Source organism: Stigmatopora nigra, chromosome 10 (genome assembly GCF_051989575.1).
Source record: "Stigmatopora nigra isolate UIUO_SnigA chromosome 10, RoL_Snig_1.1, whole genome shotgun sequence".
In the NCBI taxonomy this organism is placed as follows: domain Eukaryota; kingdom Metazoa; phylum Chordata; class Actinopteri; order Syngnathiformes; family Syngnathidae; genus Stigmatopora; species Stigmatopora nigra.
The window spans coordinates 6959566-6982776 of NC_135517.1; the positions used below are offsets into that span (position 1 = coordinate 6959566).

At 40.4% G+C, this 23211-nt stretch overlaps 1 protein-coding gene across 3 annotated transcripts; it reads right to left on the minus strand.

Moving 5' to 3' along the window:
* Positions 1–477: 477 nt before the first annotated feature.
* rassf5 (Ras association domain family member 5) lies at positions 478–23008 on the minus strand. 3 transcript variants are annotated; one of them, XM_077725631.1, is made up of 6 exons: positions 22169–23008; positions 11522–11643; positions 5035–5154; positions 4100–4403; positions 3907–4022; positions 478–3438 (listed from the first exon to the last, which is right to left on the minus strand). In XM_077725631.1, exons 1-6 carry the CDS (start codon positions 22899–22901, stop codon positions 3295–3297), a joined length of 1539 nt encoding a protein of 512 aa, XP_077581757.1. In that variant the 5' UTR covers positions 22902–23008; the 3' UTR covers positions 478–3294. The 3 variants fall into 3 exon arrangements, with proteins under 3 accessions (XP_077581757.1, XP_077581758.1, XP_077581759.1); XM_077725632.1 differs by lacking the exon at positions 22169–23008 and adding an exon at positions 17605–18279; XM_077725633.1 differs by lacking the exons at positions 11522–11643; positions 22169–23008 and adding an exon at positions 9584–10309.
* Between the last annotated feature and the right edge of the window lie 203 nt (positions 23009–23211).

The window sequence follows — 23211 nt, forward strand, 5'->3', positions numbered from 1 at the left end:
GAACAGGCGCTGCTGCTAAACTAAGAGCATTCTCAGAGGTGAGAAAAAGGGCCTGCCTATATTCACCGCCATAAATAAGCATATTGACAAACTTTCACGATGCCCTCCGGCCATTTGAAGCTCATTTGAATTATTCTTAGCCCCTGTGCTTGTGACAATTCCCACTAATTGATAATGTGAAGCGGTCAAGGTGTAAGCGTGAGAATAATGGAGCTATTTTTTTTTATCTTTTACAACTAAGAGATGGCAGAGCCTTTGCTGTATTTAGTCAGCAATAACACCTGTTTAACTTGAATCACCTTTTAATGCACCAGAAGAAAAGGGCTTGAATGTTAGTGTCATGTCACATATGAGTGTTGAGCCTATAAGCACATGAAGCAATTTGTATATTTGCATATACTTTACTGCCAAACTCACTTTGTGATATTATTTCTGCTGATTGGTTCAATCACACCGCAAACAACAAACACAAAGATATTGCAATGATTTCCATGAAAGGATAATCTTGTTTTGTTTTATTTAAGTTTGATAGTCTGTACAACTCTATTGATATATTTATCACACACTTGTTCAAGTCAAACAAAATAAGTTGGAAAAAAAGCATAATGCCGCAACCCTCGGACATATACAGTACTAATTACATAAATAACAGTCAGACACACTTACACACGGTTTGTTGGAATGATAAATGAGTGGAAGAACTTTGTGGGTGAAAAAAAAAGTAACAAATGTTAACCCTCGAAACAAAAACAAATATGTAACTGCAGACAAAAGCAAGAATCCAAACATTGAGGCACCCATGTACAGGGACACATTATCCATCTATTGAACAACATGTACAGTTACACTGACACAGGAAACCAAAGGCACTGCCTGTGGGATGCTCTGCTTTCATACAAGACATTAACAAAGAAGCTTGTCGTTAGCCTAGTGCAGGGGTAGGGAACCTATGGCTCGGGAGCCATATGTGGCTCTTATGATGGGTGTATATGGCTCTCCGTGAACCTGTATGGTAAAATATGAGAACCGCTGGTGAGAGACTGAGGTCCCGAACGCACCACTGTGGCGCCGAAACTATCTCTAGTGCCTTTTTTAAATCATATTTTTTCTTCATTAGACTCTTCTGCATGCATCCCCTCATTGATACTCATTGATTAGCAACAGTGAAATAATGCTCTTAAAATAATTCACTTTTTTCCACTGTCAAAGTGGTGAAATGAATAATAAATGCTCACATTTTCATGTATTTTAACTTTTAAATTCTGAGTATGGCTCTCAAGAAATAATGTTTGAAAATAGGAATTGTTTATGGCTCTCTTCGTCAAAAAAAAGGTTCCCGACCCCTGGCCTAGTAGCAAAAACATTTGAAACTAGTCAAAATTCAATCATTCAAAGCATTTGAAAAGAAATTATTATGTCTTAGTACTTTGTCATCCAGGTTATAGTCATCAGCTAAGGTTGAATCAAGGCACCTGGAGTCTTAAATGTTAAATTTTCTGCCCATTTCATACTTCCCAATAACGCTCCAATATAACCAATGGCACTAAGCTATCAGTTTAAAATAGTGCTACTGTGGCCTCATCCACTATATTTAAAATTGACTTAACACAAAGTAAAAAAAAAGATTATTCTTTGGTTCTAATGAATAAGAAAGGATTAAAAAGATTCATTCAATTGATTGGACTTGATGAAAAAAAATCATTCAAGTCTGATGTATCATCCATGCAACTATAAGTATAAGATGGGAGTCATGCACCTTTTGATAATCAGTGAGCCTCATATGTATGTGAAAGAAAGATTACAGTACAGTTTTCACATTATCTCTATCCACACACGCACACACACACAAGGATGCTGAAAGAAGAATAATCATCATAACAACAAACCATTTTCCAGCGTCTATCTCTCATATCACACACTGTAAGCATCACAAACCCATCATTGGTACACAATAACCTTAAAAAAGTTATTTTTTTGAATTCATATGGCATTTAGAAGTAAGGTGAGAAACTGACAGACCCTAACATTTTGGTAATTTTCTCCATTTCCAATTAAAGGGTAACAATCTATTTGGAACTACTCTACTAGAGACATATTTCCACTAATAAAAGTTGCAAGCTTGTAATTGTAGAGGATACAATAAGGTACTAATATGTATTTTTGTATGCTTTTTTATCTCTGATGCTGCAGTATTATCCAGTGTATTTACTTTACTGCAGTGGTTTATATATTTGCTGTTCAAAATGTCCTCTTGAATGAAATATATAAATGCAGGAGGACGTTATTTCATATGTTGCCTCATTTTTATGTTTTTAGCTCCAAAAATGAAGCAAAATTGAAGCTGATAATGACGCAAGATAGTGCAAACCACACTATTTGATAACGTCATTTGATACAGTTCTCATATAGAGCATCCATTATGTTTAGCTAATATTGTGGCCAGTCGGTGTCTCTATTGAAAAAGTACACAAATGTCTTTCCCATATTTTAAAAAATCACCACACTGGATGTGTCCCTCTGAGTTTGGCGCAAACATATGATCATCAAGTACACACAAACAATGTTTTTCAGTCACAAAATGGCTTCAATTGCAGAGCTCCGACGTTCGCGATTGAAAGGGGACTTTTCACCGAATTGCCGCAGTATAATTTCAGAACGCTAGAATGTATTAGATTGTTTTTTAAAGCTCTGTTCTTTGTTCAGCAAGGCCCCACCTTTCTCATAACTCCCTCAAAAGTCCACATCTTTGCAAGCAACAAAACAAACTCCTGAATCTTGCACTTCAAGCCAACATTTCAATGAAAGAAAAACACACACTTTGTATGATTGTCTTTCCATTCCAAAGAGATGCCGCAAAGCTAATCATGCCATCTATTTATCATTCTAAATGGGTGCCGGGAACATGTGTGTATGGGTGGGTGATCTGAGAGAAACTCATGCATAAGTAACACTTTGCAAGTAGCAGCAGTAACAGCAGGAGTAGACCAAGAAGAGAACGGGTCATTTTAAATGCAACGGAACAGGTTGCGGTCCCAGCAGGTTTTGGCTCAAGTCCTGACACCCTTTAAGTCTCCAGAGCTCCCGGAAGGTGGTGTGTGCGTGAGTATGGAGGGGTATTATTGTGTGTCCTGAGAAAAGCAGTGTGTTGTCCGTGTACAAGTGTGGATGAATTCAGCCAGGTCTCTGAGCTCTGATTGGATTAGAGGTCTCTGGAGGAAGTGGTAGATGGACTTTCAGTGTTGAAAGGGTTAAATCTCTCATGTCTTTGAGGTCACATAGTAGCAGGTGAAGGGATCACGGGTCAAGTTGTTGTAGAGCTTGCTGCAATTTGCGTCTGTACACGGTATATTTCGACTCCACAGATCGCACACGCTCCGCCTCTTCTTTGTCCAAAATAACCAGGAAGTTTTGGAGCTCCGGGACAGAGAAGGCATGCCACTGTTGACAAAATATACATTGTTGGTTGTTTTTTCAGGTCGGTAGACACTTATATCGATTTTCACTTGTTTAGACTTTGCAAATGTGGCCTAGAAATTGCGGGTGTCGAATAAGATACTTGATTCAAGCTATGATTTCACTTTGAGCGAAAGTGGTCTAATTCTATTCAGCTCAGTTCACCAAAATATGCAAACAAATGATATAAAATAATAAATATTGCAGTATTTTCTGCAGAATATGGCGTACCCCAGTACGCCTTACATATGGATCAATATTGGTGTGACATTCCCTTTAGCGCTGAGCCACCTAGTGGATGCATAACGCGACCCACAACCACTACTTCTACCATGCCTAATACATGCGGTGCCCCTATAGATAGAAACTATGTGATCCATCTATCCTCCTTATCCGCTTATACACCTTATAGTGTGAAAAAAAAATATATATATATATTTTGTGTTTTCTCACCTCCACTTCTCCAGTCTCGTTTTCTTTGAGAACAAAACTGAGCTGCTGGGGATCAGGCCCCGTAACCAGTCTAAGAAGAAGAGGACGCTCACACAGTGGAAGTTTCTGGAACAAATCTGTCCCCAAACCAAAAAAAAAAAAGGAAAATGTTGAGTTTTTTAAATGACACTTCGACATGTTACGCGGTTTTCACCTTGTCCATCACGGTGTGTCTGTCTGTACAAGGCAAATTTGCGAGGATTGTCTAACACCATGAACTTCTTCAGCAAGCCCTGGATCACCTCTCTGGTGGTTGTCGTGGAGCTGATGTGTAGTTGCTTGACACAGTCACATGGGAGGTAGAAAGAGCTTCTGTTCTCACTCTGCCCACAGTCTTGGCTCCCAGACGGCGCCCCATCGGAACATCCCGGGACCGGCGTCTCCACGGCCGGCAGCGTGACGGGTCGACTCAGCCTCAGGTGAACTTTGATGAAACCTGTGTAGGAGCCATCTGAAGCCTGCGACAAAATCAGACAAAAAAAGGATACCCTTAAGCGCACGGTACTGCTTCAAAGGTGTTTAAAGCTCAAAAATCACATTAGTCATCACAAGGACAGTGAAACTAGGAGAATAGGGCCTATAAGTAACTAAACATTTGATTTATAGTTTGTACTGAACTTTTAACCCAATGTCTCCCTTAAATTTTAAAACCTTTAGTTCTTTGGAATCATGAATGAAATTCAATCATGGGGCACATTTAAATAAAATAGCCATCCAATAATTTTCACCTAGGATGGTTGACAGCGAATGAATACATGGGATTGGATACCTATTATCTTCAATGGCAGCCAATGAGTGAAGGAGACAATAAAAACCAAAGGGGAAAGCTCAAACACTAAGTTAATAAATCATAATAATTATCAAATTATTTAGAAAAAGTGCAAAACCTCTTAAATCGGATGTTTTTCTCTCCCCTACTGTTTTTACTACCTTTTAACTGAAAAGAAAATTTTGAAAGACTAGCTTGGAATTGTATGGAGAGAAAAAATACTGACAATTTTGATGTAGGCAAGATACATTTTCCAAATGTGTTTGCCATTCTGATGTCTCCAATTGTTGTTCATTCATTGAACGGCCAAGTCGACTCACCAGTTTCATGCCATTCTCTGACACCCGGGAGTTATATTCTTCTATCCTGGTGCGCACCTCTTCTTCTGGAAGTTCTTTAACATCATTTCTATCCCCTTCCTCCTCCTTCGCCTCACGATTCTGTTGTACAGAGAGAGAAAAAAAGGATTAACTCATGCAACGCTCAATGTATCCACAAGATGGTGGTGCCTGGCATCAGTTTCTTATACAAAGAAACAAACTGAGCAAAGAGTGTTTCACCATAATAAATAAGGAGGTGGATGAGGGGATGTGCCTAAAGCATCCCCATCTTGTAGCTGCATTTTATGGTTGCTTATTAAAATTAATATCCCCCATCTTTGCCAACTGACTGCAGCAGATTAGGATGCATGGCAAATCTTATATTTTTGTACTTATACCACCTTCTCTTCCGGGCTGAGAGCTGAAAGGGGGACGAGGAAATGATACCAATTGGAGTTGAGAAAATGACTCAGTACCGCGGCACCAGAATATCAACACCATGTAATGTTTCTCACTCATTATGACGAAAAGGAGGAGGATGGGCACGATGGAAGCAGCAATGACAGCAGAAGCAGGGGGTGAATTGGAGGTGTGTGCGGGGGGTGCAGAGAGCGAGAAAGAAATGATGAAAGGGAAGCTGCTGAGCAAGCCTTAGCAACAGAGTTTCTCTGGGTTATTTATAGTACACAAGGAAGCGTCCTCTCTATATTATATTTTTTTCTCCTCCCTCTGTTCCTTTGCATTATCTGGGGCAGAGAGTGAGCAAGACACTTTATGAAAGAAAGTGAGAGAGAGAGAGAGGAATGCAGGTCAGGAACGACTTCCGAAAGGGAAGTCCTCAGGTTGTGTGCTGGAATCTCATTTTTCATTCATTCATTCATTTTCTCAACTGCTTATCCCCAGAAGGCTCGCAGAGGGTGCTGGAGCATATCCCAGCTAACAACGGGCACCAGGCGGGTGACACCTTGAAATGGTAGCAAGCCAATCACAGGCCACAAGGAGATGGGCAACCATTCACAATCACTATTTAAGCTATTTAGAGTGGTTAAAAAGCCTAGTTTGCAGTTTTTTTGGGATGTGGGAGGACATCAGAGTCCCCGGAGAAAACCCACGCAAGCCTGGGAGAATATGCAAACTCCATACAGTGAGGATCAATGTAATTGTAAATGTAAAAGCTCACGTTGAATCAATTTTCAATGCAAGAATTCACTGAGACCACAAATTGTATTTTCACTCAATATAATAGGTGCACTGTTTCTTATTTTTATTTATGTAAGAGGTAAGGCATATTACTGTGCTAGAGGGGAAAAATAGAGGAAGACAGCAACTGATAGAATTCCAACTGCATTTTGACAACAGGATGTCTGCCAATCATGGCTAACACTGTTTAAAACTCAACATGCACCCATGAAAAACTTGCATGCTAAAATGAACCTGGACGCAAGGAAATTGAAAGCTTTAAAGAGTTTTCTCGTAAGCGATGCCGTAAATAATAGATAAGAGATCATTCCGAAACTACAAATTGTGTTGCTTTGGCCTGCCACTACCATTTTTCTTCTGCCATTTCTAAAGTTCTTTCTGGTTCAGTAAATCAGACTGTGAGGCTAGTGTTTCTAGAATTTAACGTTAATATTAGTACGTTCATCTGACACTTTTGTTCCTTAATACAAGCCCTAGAAAGTAGAATGTTGGTTTATTATTAGCAATTGTTTTTTTTTTTTCATTTTAAGGACATTTGTTGTCACTTGGTACCTGAAGATATACATTTTATAAAATAAAACATACCCAGAATGGGATTACTATTATGAGAGTTTGTCAGATGCTTATGCAACAAAATGAACAGAACAATTGAGGGGGGTAAGCGTCTGAGAAATATGCATGATATGCATCTAAAGGCGCTCCCATTTCAAAGGCAAACACGTTGAAAAGAACCTTGCAGGAATTCCTGTGTTTGTGTGAGACTCAAGTGCATCACAGGCAATGACCAGCCTCTCTGTATACCAGAAAAACAATAGCTTTCAATTTGTGGGACCCTCTCTCCCTCCACATTTATACTAAACATCTATTTAACCTCTTAATTGTCATCTGAGTCATCTAGTCAAAGTGAACACCAGAAAACAACTGTTATTGCGAGGCTGATTTCTCTTCTTCAGTGGAGTTATGTTATGCTATTGTAGTCGTACTGGAGATTGATGTCAGCCTAAATGTGCAAAATAGGCTGAGCTGTTACATAAGAAGACACAAACACACACCGCGGGGTGAGAGGAAGATGTGTTGATGTCCTCAGTTTAATAAGACTAGACATGAGAGGTCACACAACTGCTTGAATGGTCGCTTCTGATATTCCTTGTGTGTTGTGTTGATGTATTTGAATAAGGCATAGCAACGAACATAAATGCCAAGTGACGGAAGCAGTAACCACAACACCTGCACCCACTCACAGTGCGCACAAAATAGGTAACATACAATGTTCAGATGTGACATTTTATGTAAGACCACATTGTTTCTAAGAAAACAAGTGATTCACAACTTGTTATTACAGCCCCAAAGTGTTTGAAGTGGAAATAACAATGAAATTGGGGACAGTACAAGGAGGATAATGTGAGGATGTGACACAACAAATGATGAGGGCAGTGAAAGTGAAGTTTTTTTCCCCTTTTCTAACTTTTGTTAAAAAAAGAATCTAATAATTAATGTCCCTACTGTTATGAATGAAATCCTATCCTCAGTATGGTTGCAATGCCGCGGAGTCAAATTTCCTTCTCACTCATTATATGTTCATATTTATTAGGAAATATTTAGTCTAAACTCCATTTTTTCATCTATACCCATGTCAATCATTCCTCATTGAAAAAGCCATACTAAAGACTGGAAATAATTCCAAATGAAAAGAGGATCTGAACTCCTTCTCCGGTTGATAATGTAAGCAGCAAAGACAATAGCTGACTTTCACAGTTTGCCACTCACATCCTTTTGCATAATCACCTTTTCATATTCAAACCCATGAAAAATAGGACATGTTTTCACAGAATGTACAGTTGAGAGTAGAGTAATGTCGGGTAGACCCTCCCTCCTGTGGTCCGGTGCTATAATGTCGTTTCCAACCACCTTCCTCGGGCTGTTTGCGATAACATGCTTCGCCAGCTGACAACAGTGATGCTGGCAGGAGCGTCGGGCGGATGGGCTAAGCCGTGACAGCATTACGTCTCAAGCTAAGCGCACATGCTGACTACACAGCTGGTCAATTATTTAGGGATTGTACCTTAGCCAAATCAGACACAGAAGTTATCGCCAGGTCAGATGGTGTGGGGGGTAAAACTGGATGAGCATTTGCCTTTTAATTTCTATTTATCTTGTGGAACTCTACAAAGGAAATGATTTTAAGCACGTGCGTCTTAAGTCATCATTTTCTTGGATATGTAGTGTTTTTTTTATGAATGATTTTTTCAATACACATTTGGCTTAAAATCTATGCCAAAATATATTTGAAATAAGTATAAATCATTCATATTAACTGAATAATTAATGAATAGGACTCTATCTGCTTGATAGTATTTTTCATGTTTTATTGCAAATTCATTTAGGTGTTGTCCTGTATGTAGAAAAAAAGGTAAAGACAAATAAAATTATGTGGTTGGTCACTTATTAGGTAGTTCGCTATTGATGAACAAATCATGTTACTGTTAGTAGTGTCGGAACTGATGAACCCAAATGAGGTTTACTTTGTTCCATATTGCTTTTGAATTGTGAAATGAGGAGCATAATTATCAACCATCTTGTTTTTTGGCTAGAGGTAATAATACAAAACAGTAGGCATTCACCATATAACATTTGGTACTTGTATTATTATCTGCTTGATGTTTTCGATCTCACCCATCAGACAAAAACCTCATTTTTGTGGACAACTTCAAACTGTTCATTATTCCTTCCACCATTTCCAACCTACAGAAGCTTGTCTTCAAAAATACTCCACACAAGCAAAACAGCCCTAAATATGCTCCAAGTTATTTTGATGAAAAATATTGTGATAATGCCAAAAAATCCAATGTATGGTTTATGTACTTACTGTATGTACAGGCTGATTAAAAAACTGTTGCCATGGGAACTACAAAAAAAGAGGACTTGTCACAGTTAAACAATGACTGACATGCGCGCAGAGACACCAGTCAAGTGCAGGAGTATCAGCTTCGTTTCTACGGAAACCTCTCCCACGCATTGGGCAGGTTGACATGATTAACTCAGTGAAAAATATATATACTGAGGACTTGATAGCACATGCATGCCACAATGGTAAATCCCATGCACACCATACATATGATGAATACGGTAGTATGAGGCATGAAGGTTGATGGGCAAAGTTGACGTGATCAATGTTGCTAAATAATGGAGGACTTCTCATCTGTACGCATAGCAAGAGGTTGCCTAGAGTGACCTAACCACTTCCTCCTCATACTTCTGCTTTTTCCTTCAGGGTTTCTGATACGAATGGTATTTTACCTATGAAAAAGAAATCAGCGACCCATCATGGATAACCCAAAAAGTTCCATACCTTAACGGACTGTCTGGGTTTACGGAAGAATGACGTCTTCGCTGTGAAAAAAGTGAAGTCTTCACTCTCATCGTCCAGACTGCAGTACCCACTACTCATGCTGTTACTGCTGGTCATGGAGTGGGTCGGCTCTGTGTTGACAGTCATGGAGGGGGTCTGCAGACCTAACGAGATTCCTCCGGTTGTACAAAATCTCACCCGAAAAGGCGATCGCAGGGGGAAGAGAAGGAAACTTTACAACTAGCGCAAATGTGTCACTTCTCCAACTGTTTGCTGTTCTGACACCATATATCCATCCATACAAGTTGAAACATGCAGCACTGCCTTGCCTAGCTGGCTCTGGTGTCCTAGAGTCACTTTACAACTGCGTGTCAAGTTAACCCACCTGGCAGGTTCTTGCTACACAAGCAGGCTAAGAGTCACAAACATGATACCACATCCTGTTGTCTTCTCAAGACGCATCTCAGTGACGCTGACGAGTATATCCAGCTTCAAGATGGATGGATCTCCAAATTGTAGCAATGGTGTGTGAAACCGGCACGTCCACATGCATTCTTCTTTTATTTGTTGCTTTGGCAATGCAATCCAAGAGACTGATGCTTCCCTCTCCTCCTCTTTCTGTGCACCCGCTTTTCTTGCTCACTCTCTTTGGTCGACCATCTGTGGTTATCAGCCCGAATGCACCCTCCCCCTTCTACATCGCTCTGCAGTGCAATACCATTTCCTCTAACTGAGAGCAAAAGAGGGAAATGTCAATGACTGAGCTCTTATTCTACATACTGTGAGCACCACAACTGAATTGTAAGGACGGGAAGACACTAGATTATGATGACATAGATCACTGTTATTTGTTATTTACCCAGCATTTTTTGTTACTGTAAAACTCCACAATAGAAACCAACAGGGATGCCCAAGAATACATGCAATGTTCCTCTGAATACTCTATTAATAAACAACTGAAACAGGTTTATCCAAAACCTGGCTCAAGTAAAAGTCAATTTTTAACTGTTCTAGTAGTTCAGAGAGGATAGACTCCAGATCTTAATAACCAGGATAAATGCATATAATGTGACTTCGTAGCAATATTGACAAAAACAGCAGCACAAAGTAATCCAAATGTTTAAATATATGGTTCACAATGTTACAAAGCATCTAAATAGAATTAATATTTCTAATTCTGTGCCAGGATTTCATAAAGGATATGTACAAATACACTATTGTGTCGCACTTGTGCATTATGTGATCTTGAGGTACTAAAAATGCTATTACCATATAGTAAATGATTACTGGAGATTAAACTGACCTTTAACCTCCATCCGACCATTTAACTACCAGTGAGTCCATGCTCCAAATCAATTCCCCAAACACTGCTACTATTGAATACATGAATACACATTACATCACCATGCGTATATATTTTCTCTTTGTGTAATTCGGGGTTAGAAAGTACTTTAGCAATGATGTATATGACAGGTTTTCCCCTGTGGGTCACATTCAGCTTTAGTACAACTGTTCATGTCCTTGTGGTTGCTATAATGTATTTCTCAATTTTATTTTTAAACAGATTACATTTTTAAACAGACCGGGAGTGGGGAAAAGGTTTGTTCATGTGCTCTCAAAGTGGACTACGAACTAATTTACGACCAGAGTTCTAATTTGGTCTCATCTGCCCACTGCCTGGCTACAATCTACTGCCAGTCTGTGTGTTTATGTGAAGTGTGCTTTTGTGTATAAGTAAACCGTGTGTGTTGAACCATAACTGTGTGGGTGACTGCAGCTGGGAGGCCAAGAACATTATCCATGCTCAGGATAAAATAAGATAAAAGTACCTGGAGAATGATTTATACAACTCAACTGGAAAACCCGGGATCAATAAAGTATGCCACGTAACTAAAGTCAACATGAAATGCATTTGAATTTTATATTAAAAATACTTACTTTGTGTTTAGTGGTGCGGCAGTCGTTGTGGGGAAAGTGGGGTTCTTTAATTTTGTCATCCCTTCGGTTGCAGTCGAGTTGCACCTGTCTTTCACATTCAAAATGACAGGTGTAGGAGCAGTCTGATAAATACAAAAAACAAAAGTCATGCTAAAGCTGTACGGTGCTGCAAAAAGTACTGTACATGATCACAATTATAATTATAGTGACTGTAAATTTGCGAAACTATTGGGTTTGTTTCGTACTTTTCATGTTCATGTCACTGTAATATTCTTTAAACTGCATAATTCAATTGGGGTTTTTTTCAGCGGGGGCTTACTGTCCCACATTTATAGAAAAAAACCTTCAGAAATGCATACTGGTGAAATTCCTGGTGACAGCAGCTCTATCTAGTGGCTAAATTCAAACTCGCACCTAAAGCAATGGTTTATAAAAAGCAGCAGGATGAAGAACATGAAAAACATATTGGTGAACATTTTACAATCCCAACCAAATGTTTGTGTGATTAGATCAATTAAAAAAATCTTTTCAGTTTAACCACATTTTATGTACATAAACAGCCAAGTCTTGTACTGTACGTATTTGTACCACAATGTTGAGTACCTTAGAAGACTGAAAATGCACTTTCATTCCCAATGTACTAGAGTAACAGCACTGGCACATTTAACTATCTATTACTGCTTGGTTCAAAATAAGCAGCTCCTAAAACTTCCCCAAAATACATTTTCTGTGGCTGAGGCTTTGCATAAACTCGGATTCTCGCATCTTACCTTTAGCCACACAGAAAAAGAAAGTAAAGCAGGCAAAGAAAGGATTACGACAACAATGATTCCTTATCTTTTCATTTTGCATATCAGAGATTCAATAAATAAACTGTAGGAAGGGGAAATATGGGTTAAAACCGTAGAAACATGATCATTGCAGGGTGACATTTTCTTAAATAGTGTCCATCAGTCTTATAGTGTGTGTATACGGTGTTAGAATGCATTAAAGTGATATATTGTTCACGTTTCACAAATTCAGCTGCCAATCCCCTTTGAAATGTGTTACCAAACCACAGCAGCCGCACCAAAATACATAGGCAGTTTTTCAGATGTGTGTCTAGAGTTATGCTCTCTTCATTTCTCTATGTAGTTTTAAATTTCATTACATTTCATTGGCACATACGTAAACACAGTACTATCGGAATTTAGGCAAAAAGGGTGCTGGAAAGTGTGAGATGACACTGCATGCAACAATCATACGACCTTTTGGGCGTTGCATTGTCCCGTGTGATGAAAGAAGGGTTCACATAGAGTCCATACAGTTTAGGGGTCTAGTGTGAGGAGTGGATATGTGTGATAGAGGATGCAAGTGATGGAGAACCAGGATTGATGGCTCAGGGATGCAGCGTCTTGCTGACAGCGGGAAAATGTCGGGGGGGAAAGCGAGCTCTCACATAAGCAATTGTGTTGTGCTCACCTCTGTTTGGAGGTCACTGCAGAAAGAGCAGAGAAGGGAAACACAAAGAGGAAAGGAATAGAGAAACTCCTTTCCTGTCTCCCTTAAGTGACTTTCATTATGTGTAATCTTATTTGAAAAGTATAGTGGCTCATCCCCAAGTACTTTAATAGTAGGTACAGAGTCAGAAATTGGCATAGTGTGGCATTCAACTTCAGATTGAGCGTTATCGTGAGCTGGCTCATCTACAACCTTGGGAAGAGCTTTTAACTGTCTTAGACAGTGTTGAAAGAAGTGTGAGGAAAATGCCAGGAACACTCAGAGAGGTGGAAATTTTTCTTCGATGCGCCCACAGAGAAAGGATAATGGTTCTGCCAGCATGTCACGGTTCACCAATCAACCACAATATTCCCATGGCTACAAGATAAAGACATGCAGGTTGTGGGTTTGGCTGACAATAAACAACAACTACACTATAAAGAGTGGAATAAGTCTAATCTTTTAGCATTCAAATGAAATTACAATGATAAATAAATAAATAAATAACATCAAATGACAATTTGGGACCAGATTGAATAAAGAAATGTTAGCCAGTAGGGATTTTTTTGGTGTTTTTTTACCCATTTTTCTTTTAATGCCAGAGAATTTCTATGGGAAGATTTGAGTCATACTTGTGAAAACAAATGGGGTAACCACAATATTAAAAATGCAACAGAATTATAATAATAGACAGATTTATTAATACCACTCAGAGAATGTAAGTCAAAGAGAAAGTATCAATGTCCCAAACTCAGATTTTTGGATAACAGATAATGGTGGTTAATGTACTATTATTCTCACTTTCTTTGACTGTGTTGTCATTTTTTAAGTCATTGTGAGAGAATATGGGGGGAAAACACTGTTGACACACAAACAAAGAAACCTGGCATTAAGGTGACAAAAGACCAGCTCTGTTCAACTTTGCTGGGGTCAAGTTTCAGTTTCACTTGACAGTTCCCCCCCCCAAAAAAAACTCATCAACAACTGTTACAGAGTGGATCCACAGATTCCTTAGCAATCTTACTGATATTATCAAACTGCAAGTAGTTATCTTTGTGTTTAAATAAGAGAAAAAATACAAGTTGAAAAATACCATTTCAATAGTATATCAATCTTCATTTGCCTTCTGGTTTTTATATGTGGGAGATGTTGATCTTTTTTTTTTAAATTGCATTTATAAGTTCATGGAGCATGTTGCTATATTACACAGACCTCGGCTGGTGGTCCTAAGCAAAAAAAAAAACGCCACCACCACATTCTTACCCCACCAAACACGTCCCCACTCAACCATTCCAGTCAGACCACTTTTAAATGGACACTCCCTTTGGACAGAGAAAAGTGACGGTGTAGTTTAACAATGAAACACAAACAACGCATTGAGATGATGAGGGTGTGGTAGGACCACAATACCTTCAAAATCCATTGGGTTACAAAAAATAAGTACACTGACAGTCACAGTAATAATGTGATGTATTTAGTTCATCAAGCTACACTAGAGAATGATGTAATGGAGAGAATTGCATATTTGCCTAAGAATGAAATGCATTCTCTGTTTCAGTAGGTTAATGTCTGTGGAATTTCTGACAATGGAGTTAAGAATGAATTGTTTGAAAGTGATATTATTCATAGAAAAGTTGCTGGATTTGAAAAGATAAAGAAACACCTCAATAATAAATTATGGAATGCTAAATGTGGGACTTCAAGAACTACAGAATTTCCATAACTGATTAAGGTTGTAATAATGTTAGAGAGATAAAAGTAACGTTGCCGAGTACGACAGCCAGAAGAAGAATTATTACTGTCTGAAAATGCATTGCAGTTTTATTATTGACCTGTTGTTTGAGAGCCACCATTTGATTGACAGTAAACAAATGAAAGGTCAGATTTGTTGACAAGGTAGTGCAAGAATTCCAATGTATGTAATCCAAATAAAAAGCTATGTTTACTTTCAATTTGAATTTATGAAGAATATTCACAAAGAAAGTTAATTACAGATAAATTATGCTCTAGAACATAATCATGAGGAACATAGTTAGGAATCTAAGTTCAAACCACACATTTAAATATGCCACATGTCTCCCCTCAACCTTGTATTTATTATTTTTGTTTTCAAATAATATTTTCCATTACCGCTCTTGAGTTTGTAACACACCCAATTGGTGTATGTGTGTACGTCAATTGCACTCAGCTTCTCTTTATGTAGGCACGTTAAGAGCAACATTAGAAGACATACTGTACATATTATCTCTGGTTTCGAAAACTCTACTCAAAATTCTTTTTGGTAGACTGACGAGTCGGAATGTTTTCCCATCGGCCAAATCTTCCATCATGTGAGATGACGTGTTTAAAAATAAGGAACAAAAAGAGTGTGAGTAACTTGTGAGGGTTTCTTTTTAAAACACTTCAGGAAGTGTGAGACAGGGACGGACGGTTGGGGAATGATGGAGATTAAGCCGGTTCTTGAGGTCATGGAGGATGTCTGTATGGCACCAGATAACTGCACGATGGGGTCGCCTTGTTGTTTCGCCAAATCGGGCTGAGGAGGGAGGGGTGAATCCCAGGTTAAGCAACTCTAAATCGTAGGCGATGCTATTAAAACAGTCTCTAATGAACCCAAAAAGAGCATTATGAAGGAATTAAGAGCAGCTTTTAACCAGTCTGATCCCACCATAGCTCATTTGTAAGTGCCATCCATAACTCGGCGGACCTAATGCATTCCATCCCTCGCTGTATCGGAAGGAATCAATTAAACGGATGCACTTACACTTAGTTGCTTGCTGTTTTGAAAGGAGCTCACCCACTAAGTGTGAGATAACAAACCGTCTGTGCAGATTTAACATCCTTTAGTTAACTGGTACTCTGTGGCTGACTAGTGCATCGTTTTCTTCCCTGTCAATGCGAATATGTCTGCCAACAGATGCAGACTTCATGAAAACAAACAAATGCCCTTGAAACAACACTGGAAGATTTGCAGTAAGAATGTAGCAAAAACACATTTGTTGTGTGTCAGTTTCTAATTTTAAAGCCTCATCTGTCTTTGCACAATGGGGGAGTGTGGGTGACATAAGTCCGCCAATGACTTCAACATAGTACAACAAAATCCAATTCCTCTTAACTTGTTGGCTGATTTGCAACCCAACAGCCCAATAGCGGTACAGCCTAATGCACTTTGGTATCCTTTACAATTAGTGATAAAGTAAAAAATGCTGCTAACTTCATGTTGAAAGATTAAGAAATTAGTTTATGCTAATTGAACTAATCTCCAATTTAAATTAGAGATCAAAATCCTTTGGCAAATAATGGGGACTAAAAATAATGTTAATTCAGCTCAGCTCCCAAAGGAGAAGACAATCTTTTCAACCAGTTCTCTGTGTTACAGATGTTAAGTCTGAAGGGAAAAGTCATGTAGGCCAATGCTTCATGCGGTAACACCATCCTTATAATTACAGGCTTTGGCAACTATATCACGTTCACTTTAAAGGCAGGCGCTTTGCCAATAACCACATTTTATTATAACTCTATCAACCTATTTTGTTTCTCTATTTTAGACTGAGATCATACGATGGTAACTGTGCCATCTCCACGGCAACCCAGAGAAGACATTTCTGCTGAGTCATTATGTCTGACCACTAAAGTCTCTAACTTCAATCGTAGCCTTTTCTGAACATTTCCTTTGTAGGACCAAACAAGACTGTGTGTGTATGGCGGTGTGTTTGTATGCGTGTGTGGCAGATGATAATTATAGGATAGCAAAGAAGGAGGGGAACGAGGATTAACTGGGATTCCTTAACGGGAGCGCCATCTAAAAATATCCATTATCTTCCTGTGGTTGCCTGTGCTATTGATCCTCTTTCTGAAGCCTTTTGTGAGTACATCATGACATCACTTAGACAAATCCTGTTTGAGTTGAGATGTTATCAGGTTTGCACAGTAGGAGGTGGGTCTTTAAGAAAGTATGTCGCAACATATTGGATTTTTTTTCTTTTTCAATTTTGAATTTGAGCTGTCATTCTCTTCCTGTGGAAGCCAATCAATAAAATTGCACCGGCCAGCCTTTTTTCCACCCTAGTCACAGTTTGTGCTCGAATTACATTAGCCATTCATCATCAATCAGCTGTACAAAGCCATTTGAGTTTGAGTTAGCTTTGGGAGAAAAAAGAAAATATCAGTTACATTAAATCATCCTGTATAAACAAAATTCTATTGCTGAATTGACTCTTGCAACATATATTTAGCACGTTTTCTCTATATTGTGTTTATTATAGACCCATTGACATTCCTTTGTTGTTTACAGGACAATTCGCTGAGTCAAGCAGATTTGTAGTCATTGTACAGCCAGTCCACACATGATGGTGCACAGAGTGTGAGCAGACAGAGAACAGTAGCAATGCTCACAGTCCACAGATAGATCTATCCACACAATATCCAAGTATTATGACCTGAAGCCTCCCTTTCAGCTTGACCAACTAAATGTGTCCACTCATCACTTTCCCCATCTGGGAGACAAAATACTGATACATCTCTTCATTGCAACAACACTGGCCTTCGATTTGCACAACATTTTACTCCCAGCTTTCTGCTGACTCTGTCTGTCGTGGTCATACCTGAGGTGGGGAGCAGCGACCCGTTGGAGGCCGATCGTCGAAGGATTCTCAGGCCGTCACTCCACGATCGAGACTTGGGCAACCTCTTTAGAAGTCGTCCCAGCCGGCGCGATACCTGCCCGAAGCAGGCACTGCTGGCCTCCTTCTCCGAGTCCCCCCGCACCTCTTCCAGACGTACAGACACCTGATTGAGGAACGTTGTGCCCACCGCGACACCTTCCCCATTCCTAGCCCTGCCCTCTACTGCTGTGTCCGCTCCCTCTCTTTCTTGCCCAGGTGTTATCTGTGCCATGGATGGAGTACGGTGGCACCATCTGGAGGGCATCGTCCCGTAACCCTCGCTGGCCCTTCTCTGATGCCCCCGCCTGGCCCTGTCCCCCAGAGGGCTGCCCCAACGCCACCCTCCCCATGGCCCTCCTCTGCCATCCCAGCGCAGCCACTCTGCAACCGGTGCCACGCTTCGAAAAAGGAGCCCCTTCTGCACTCGCTCTGCCACCCCTCCGCCGGTAGTCCACACTTTTCTGATGCTATGTTGGACTCTCACTTTGCTTAGATCTTCAAGCTCCGACGTGCTACTTTTCCCTCTGTGGTCCGATTGCGGTGATATCAATGCTTCTCTAGCCCGCTCCCGGTCTGTACTGCAGCACCCACTCTCTGCAGTGCTGTGCAGGCAGCTTAAAGAGACAGACCCCCACATCTGATAGCAATGTCGTTGCATATAGCAGCTCTCTCCTTCCAGCAGGAGACGTCACCTTCATCATTCCTTCTTTTTTAAATTTTTTTTTTTATTTTTATGAATGACAATCTCGTCTCCTATTTGCAATGAATTCATAAGATGCATCAGCTGGAGTGTTTGTCCTGGAGCTTTTCAGTGGCATACCAAGAAAGCAGTTATGGATGATAATTGAAGTCAATCTTACTTTTCAACATCCCCCTTTCAACTCCAATCTTATTTAGTAGTTGTACAAGTGTGCTGTAGCAAAGACTAATTGTTAGCCAATCATGGGACGAATATGTGTAATCTCAAACTCTTTGATTGAACAACAAGGCGCAAATAAGTGCCAGAACATTAAAGCAGAAAAAATGTGTGGAATCATGTTTTAAGCATTAGAGGTTCCATTGTATGCTAATTTGTTTGTGAATTACTGTTTATATTAATCACAAAGCATTAATAGTAGTACTCCTTCTCAGGAGTGGTTTTTCCTTGTCCTTCCACTGTCCCAGTAGCCAAGGGCAATTTAAATATAGAATGCCTAAATGGCTTTCATGTCTTTTTCCATATAACAAATCTAACTTCAACTTGTCACCAATAGTTATTGCATGATAGAAATTCTTCACACGTAGTGTTTAACCTTGGCAAAAAAAAAAACACAAGATACATTGCTTCTGTATTCAGTGTTTTCTTTCCAACTAAAACTCGTTACTTCAGACAGAATCTTTTTAAAAAGAACATTTCCTCACACACTTGGCAGCATTACATTTGGACAAGACGTTTGTGAGCCATTGAAAACAAGACCCATTTGGGGGTTTCATTCACAGTGAATGGCATAGTGTGGAGAACCCAATATGGAACAGATGAGAGGCTTGACGAACACAAGGCCCCTACTGTTTAGACCAGGAGAGACCAAAACAGAGATGGACAGAAAATGGAGAGAACTTCAACAATATTTCAGATACTCCATGAAGAACGAATCAACCTTTTCAAATTAATGTTTCATAATATGGCAGCTCAACAATGCAATAGCAGTTCAATTTGTATTTCCAATTTTTGGTTTATTTTTTTTTCCAAGAACTGATTCCAATTCCCATAGTAAGCGCTTATGAATGAGAACCAACATTTACAGGCCAGAGTTCATTGCGCTTATTAACAGTCAGTTCAAGCAAGTGCTCACCAGGGCATTCACCTTGTGGGGCAGTGTGGTTTATGTCGGGAACCAACTAAAAAGACTGTGATGGGCTCCACATGGTTATGAATACACATGAATACAATCATGGCCATGGAGTAAAATACTTTTGTGTGAGATGAGAATGGAAAATTAAAAAGATATATTTGTAAAAAAGCAAATATTGTCCACTTTTGTGTTCTCTTTCCTGTGCATATCAGTATCCTGTTGATGACTATAAAATATAACCTTATTGTTACCTGTTTTCAGATAGCCGTCAGGAAATGCCTCAAGTATTGACTACAGGTTGTTAGTGTGTCTTTACGCTTAATTAGGAATTACAGGTGCTACACGGTGCCACGACAGCATGGCCCCTGCAAAGATTTAATTAAATACAAACGTGACATCTGACTCGTCTGCCATGCCTGTAATCCCAGCCTCTCCATCTATCAGACATAATCCCAGGCACATAGGAGGGATTAAACTGGCTGCCAACCCCCTATTTCCCCCACCACATGCACAGATACACTTTGAACTTCTGTTAAAAACAAATGACTGCCTTTTGTGGATGCAAGGGAATGTAATTTAAAGAATAGTTTAGGTAGCAATTGATGAGAAACTGCTGAGAAACCAAACATACTGCATCACATGGATAGGGGGTATTTAAATTGAATACTGGCAGAACGAGGGCAGGCTGCAATTATAATGAAAAAAAACAAAAACAATGTCTTACGTATGGACGTTGCCAAATGATTGTTTTGGGTAGTAAGACGTGTCGAGTTGATCCCTGTTATTTCATGACAGCAATTGGAACTGGATTATGTGTATGCATGGACTATTTCTATTTTGGTTCCTTAAAACCACGAAATACTCAGAAATGCCTACATTTGATGCACTGCCATGTTTTTCCACCTACGCATCTGATGTATTTTGGAAGAACAGTTCACAGTTGGCTAAATGTATTGTTTGACTCAGCAGTTGGGATTTCAAATATGATCCCTTCAAAGGTACGAAAGAGAACTTTTTTTTGCATTCAAAAGAAATACATGACGACAGTAATCTTTGCTCTCGCTTCACTGGGCGGCCACTTACTGATAGGACAGTAAATCAGACAGCCCTGCAGTGCTGCGCAGTTCTCTAGCTAGGTTTTACTCGCCCTTTATATTGCATCACTTCCCAATCGCATCGCTCACTACTTCTTGTCATCATATCTTCTATCGTTTTTGTCTTCATTTCCTTTTTTGTCTCTTCCGCTACAACCATAATGCTCCCAAAGCATAGAGCCTACGTAACATGAGCAGAACTGGATACATTTTAAAGCCTGTTGAGTTAATGTCCTTCGTTTCCTATCTCAAACTATGATTACTATTACTGTGATAGTGATGCACTAACCCAAGCAGTCTTCCTCCACACATACAGACACTGACCCATTTGGCGTGACCAAGGAAGTACAGGTGATTGTGATGTCATTAGAACGTCAGCTGTCGTAATCACATGACCGCAACAAAGAACTTTGAGCATCTGTGCTGGACTGAAAATAAATATGCCAACTTCGAATTGTTGTTTGTGGAATTCAAAGAGGATCATATCGCACAAGATCACAAACCAAAACCAGCATTTCCCCCCCTTTCTCTTTACACACAGGCTGTAAATTCCAGAGAGAAAACAAGGAGGCAAAGCTGTAAGGACAAGATAATGACCTTTCGTGGGTAAATGTTGGCAGCATCTGTGGAGCAAAATGTCAGCAAGCAAAACAACAACTGACAACTTTTTGTATTCCATTCATGGGATTGGAGCCTATACCAGCAGACACTGAAGAACACATTGAATATTGTGTTGCTAAATTCGTCAATTCATCAAAAATCCATTACTCCTTGAAGCAACACTACGTTTGTGACCAGTCCAGCTGACTTTGGCCAAGTTCACCAATGACCTGGCACATAAGGGGAACTATTAACACATATTTAGATCACTCTAATGCCAGGCTGTATCATGGAAAAACAATGTTACCATTTATTTTGTCTTTTAAAAATCCATCTTATGGTTCACGTATTAGTAAACATTTAGTAGTAATCCTCTTTTCCAAAAACAATTCAGCACATGAGTGGAATGACCAGAAGTGCTAGCAAAGCAATTGCATTGTCTTGCACTCACTGGTGCAGTATATGGAAAGCCATTTGCGAATATAGACTACCTATATTCTTCACATCCTGATGGAGGGTTGGCTACTACTACACATTTTTAAAAATACAATAGACACGCAGCTCTGTGGCTCCTGCCCAAAATGAATGTGGATGGCTCTTTGCTCCTTTTCTATCATATTTTGTTTATACTGTGGGTCTTTGCCTCCTAGTTGATGTGTTAACTCTGGCTAAATTGAGTTGAGAGTAGACCCTTACCTTGAAATGAATATAGTGTTGTTTTGTGAGGGGAAGAAAGTGTTATGGTGAATAATATGCCTTTACCTGTGTTTTGTGTGCGTATGTTATGTCTGTTTTGGCAAGTTATTGTCTGGTGTGGCTCTTTGATCATCAAGGTTTAATATATTTGAGCTTTGTTTTTAACTTGTTCGCCACCCCTGTTTTAGAGGCAAAAGAGTGCACTAGTTGACAATTTCTTACCATCAATACTACTGTATTGGTGACACCCAGCATGGTAGTAACTAGATATACTGTACTCACTTTGGCACTGGAGAGTTTGTGCGGTGATTTGATGGCTGCAAGCATCGCACCAGTCTTGCGTCACGGCCTTGGTCTCGAATCGGTGTCCCGCACCCTTGTCAGACGTCAGCTGGTGTTCTGCCACCCGAGGTGGGAAGATGGCCCAAGCCTCACGGCGGGGAGCTTCGGCGCGACTCAGCTTCACCACTCCGGTCCTGCCCTGCGTAAGACGCTCCAGAGGCAGACCCCTGCCCCGATCCCGAGGGGAAACCGATCTAAAAAAGCTCTGGTGTGCGACGCATTTGTTGTTGGAGTCCCTTCCGTTGAGTGAATGCAGGGTATCGTTGGTGACATGGGCAGGGGGAATCGGGAGCGCAGGCTCCGCGGTGCAGTCCGTTCTCCCCCCAGCCGGGGAGCGCCACTCCGAGCGCCACTCCGAGCGCACGCTTGCCTGTTGCCTGGGGCGCTCCGGGCTACGTGGCGAAGCGGGGGTAGAAGACGAGGCTCCTCGGCACCCACCTTTTGCAATTGTCGTATCATCCGTAGGGCCTGCAGGCAAATGGCACGTCCCAACTCGGTTTGGACCCGGAGTGCTGACGGAACCGCATCTCCTCAACATCATTTTCTCCCAGGAGGACTTCCTCGGAAGGGTGATTTTCTTTCTGGCCGCGGCCGGTTTGAAGATCCGCAGCAGCGGTTCGGAATCCAGTCCGTGCTGGGCTGGGTGTTGGCCCACAACACTTGCAGAAGCCATCGCGTCCTGACCCGGGGCCGCTCAGCTCGCGGTGCTAGTGTGTGTGCTGTGCTGTGTTTGTGCGTGCCTTGAATGTCAACTCAACTCGCTCCTGACACCGGCGTGCAAGTGTGACGTCACACGCTTGGAAACCCGCGGGCACGCTCGCTTCAACGTGAACGCGCTCGGATCCTGAACCCAAAACAAAATCGAACCTAAGTACCAGCAGTACATTGTACTCGACATAATTAATAAACACAATTCGAATAAAATAGAAGAACTGAATGTGTGTAGGACCAGGATGCCCCTCACGCAGTGACAATGAGTGACA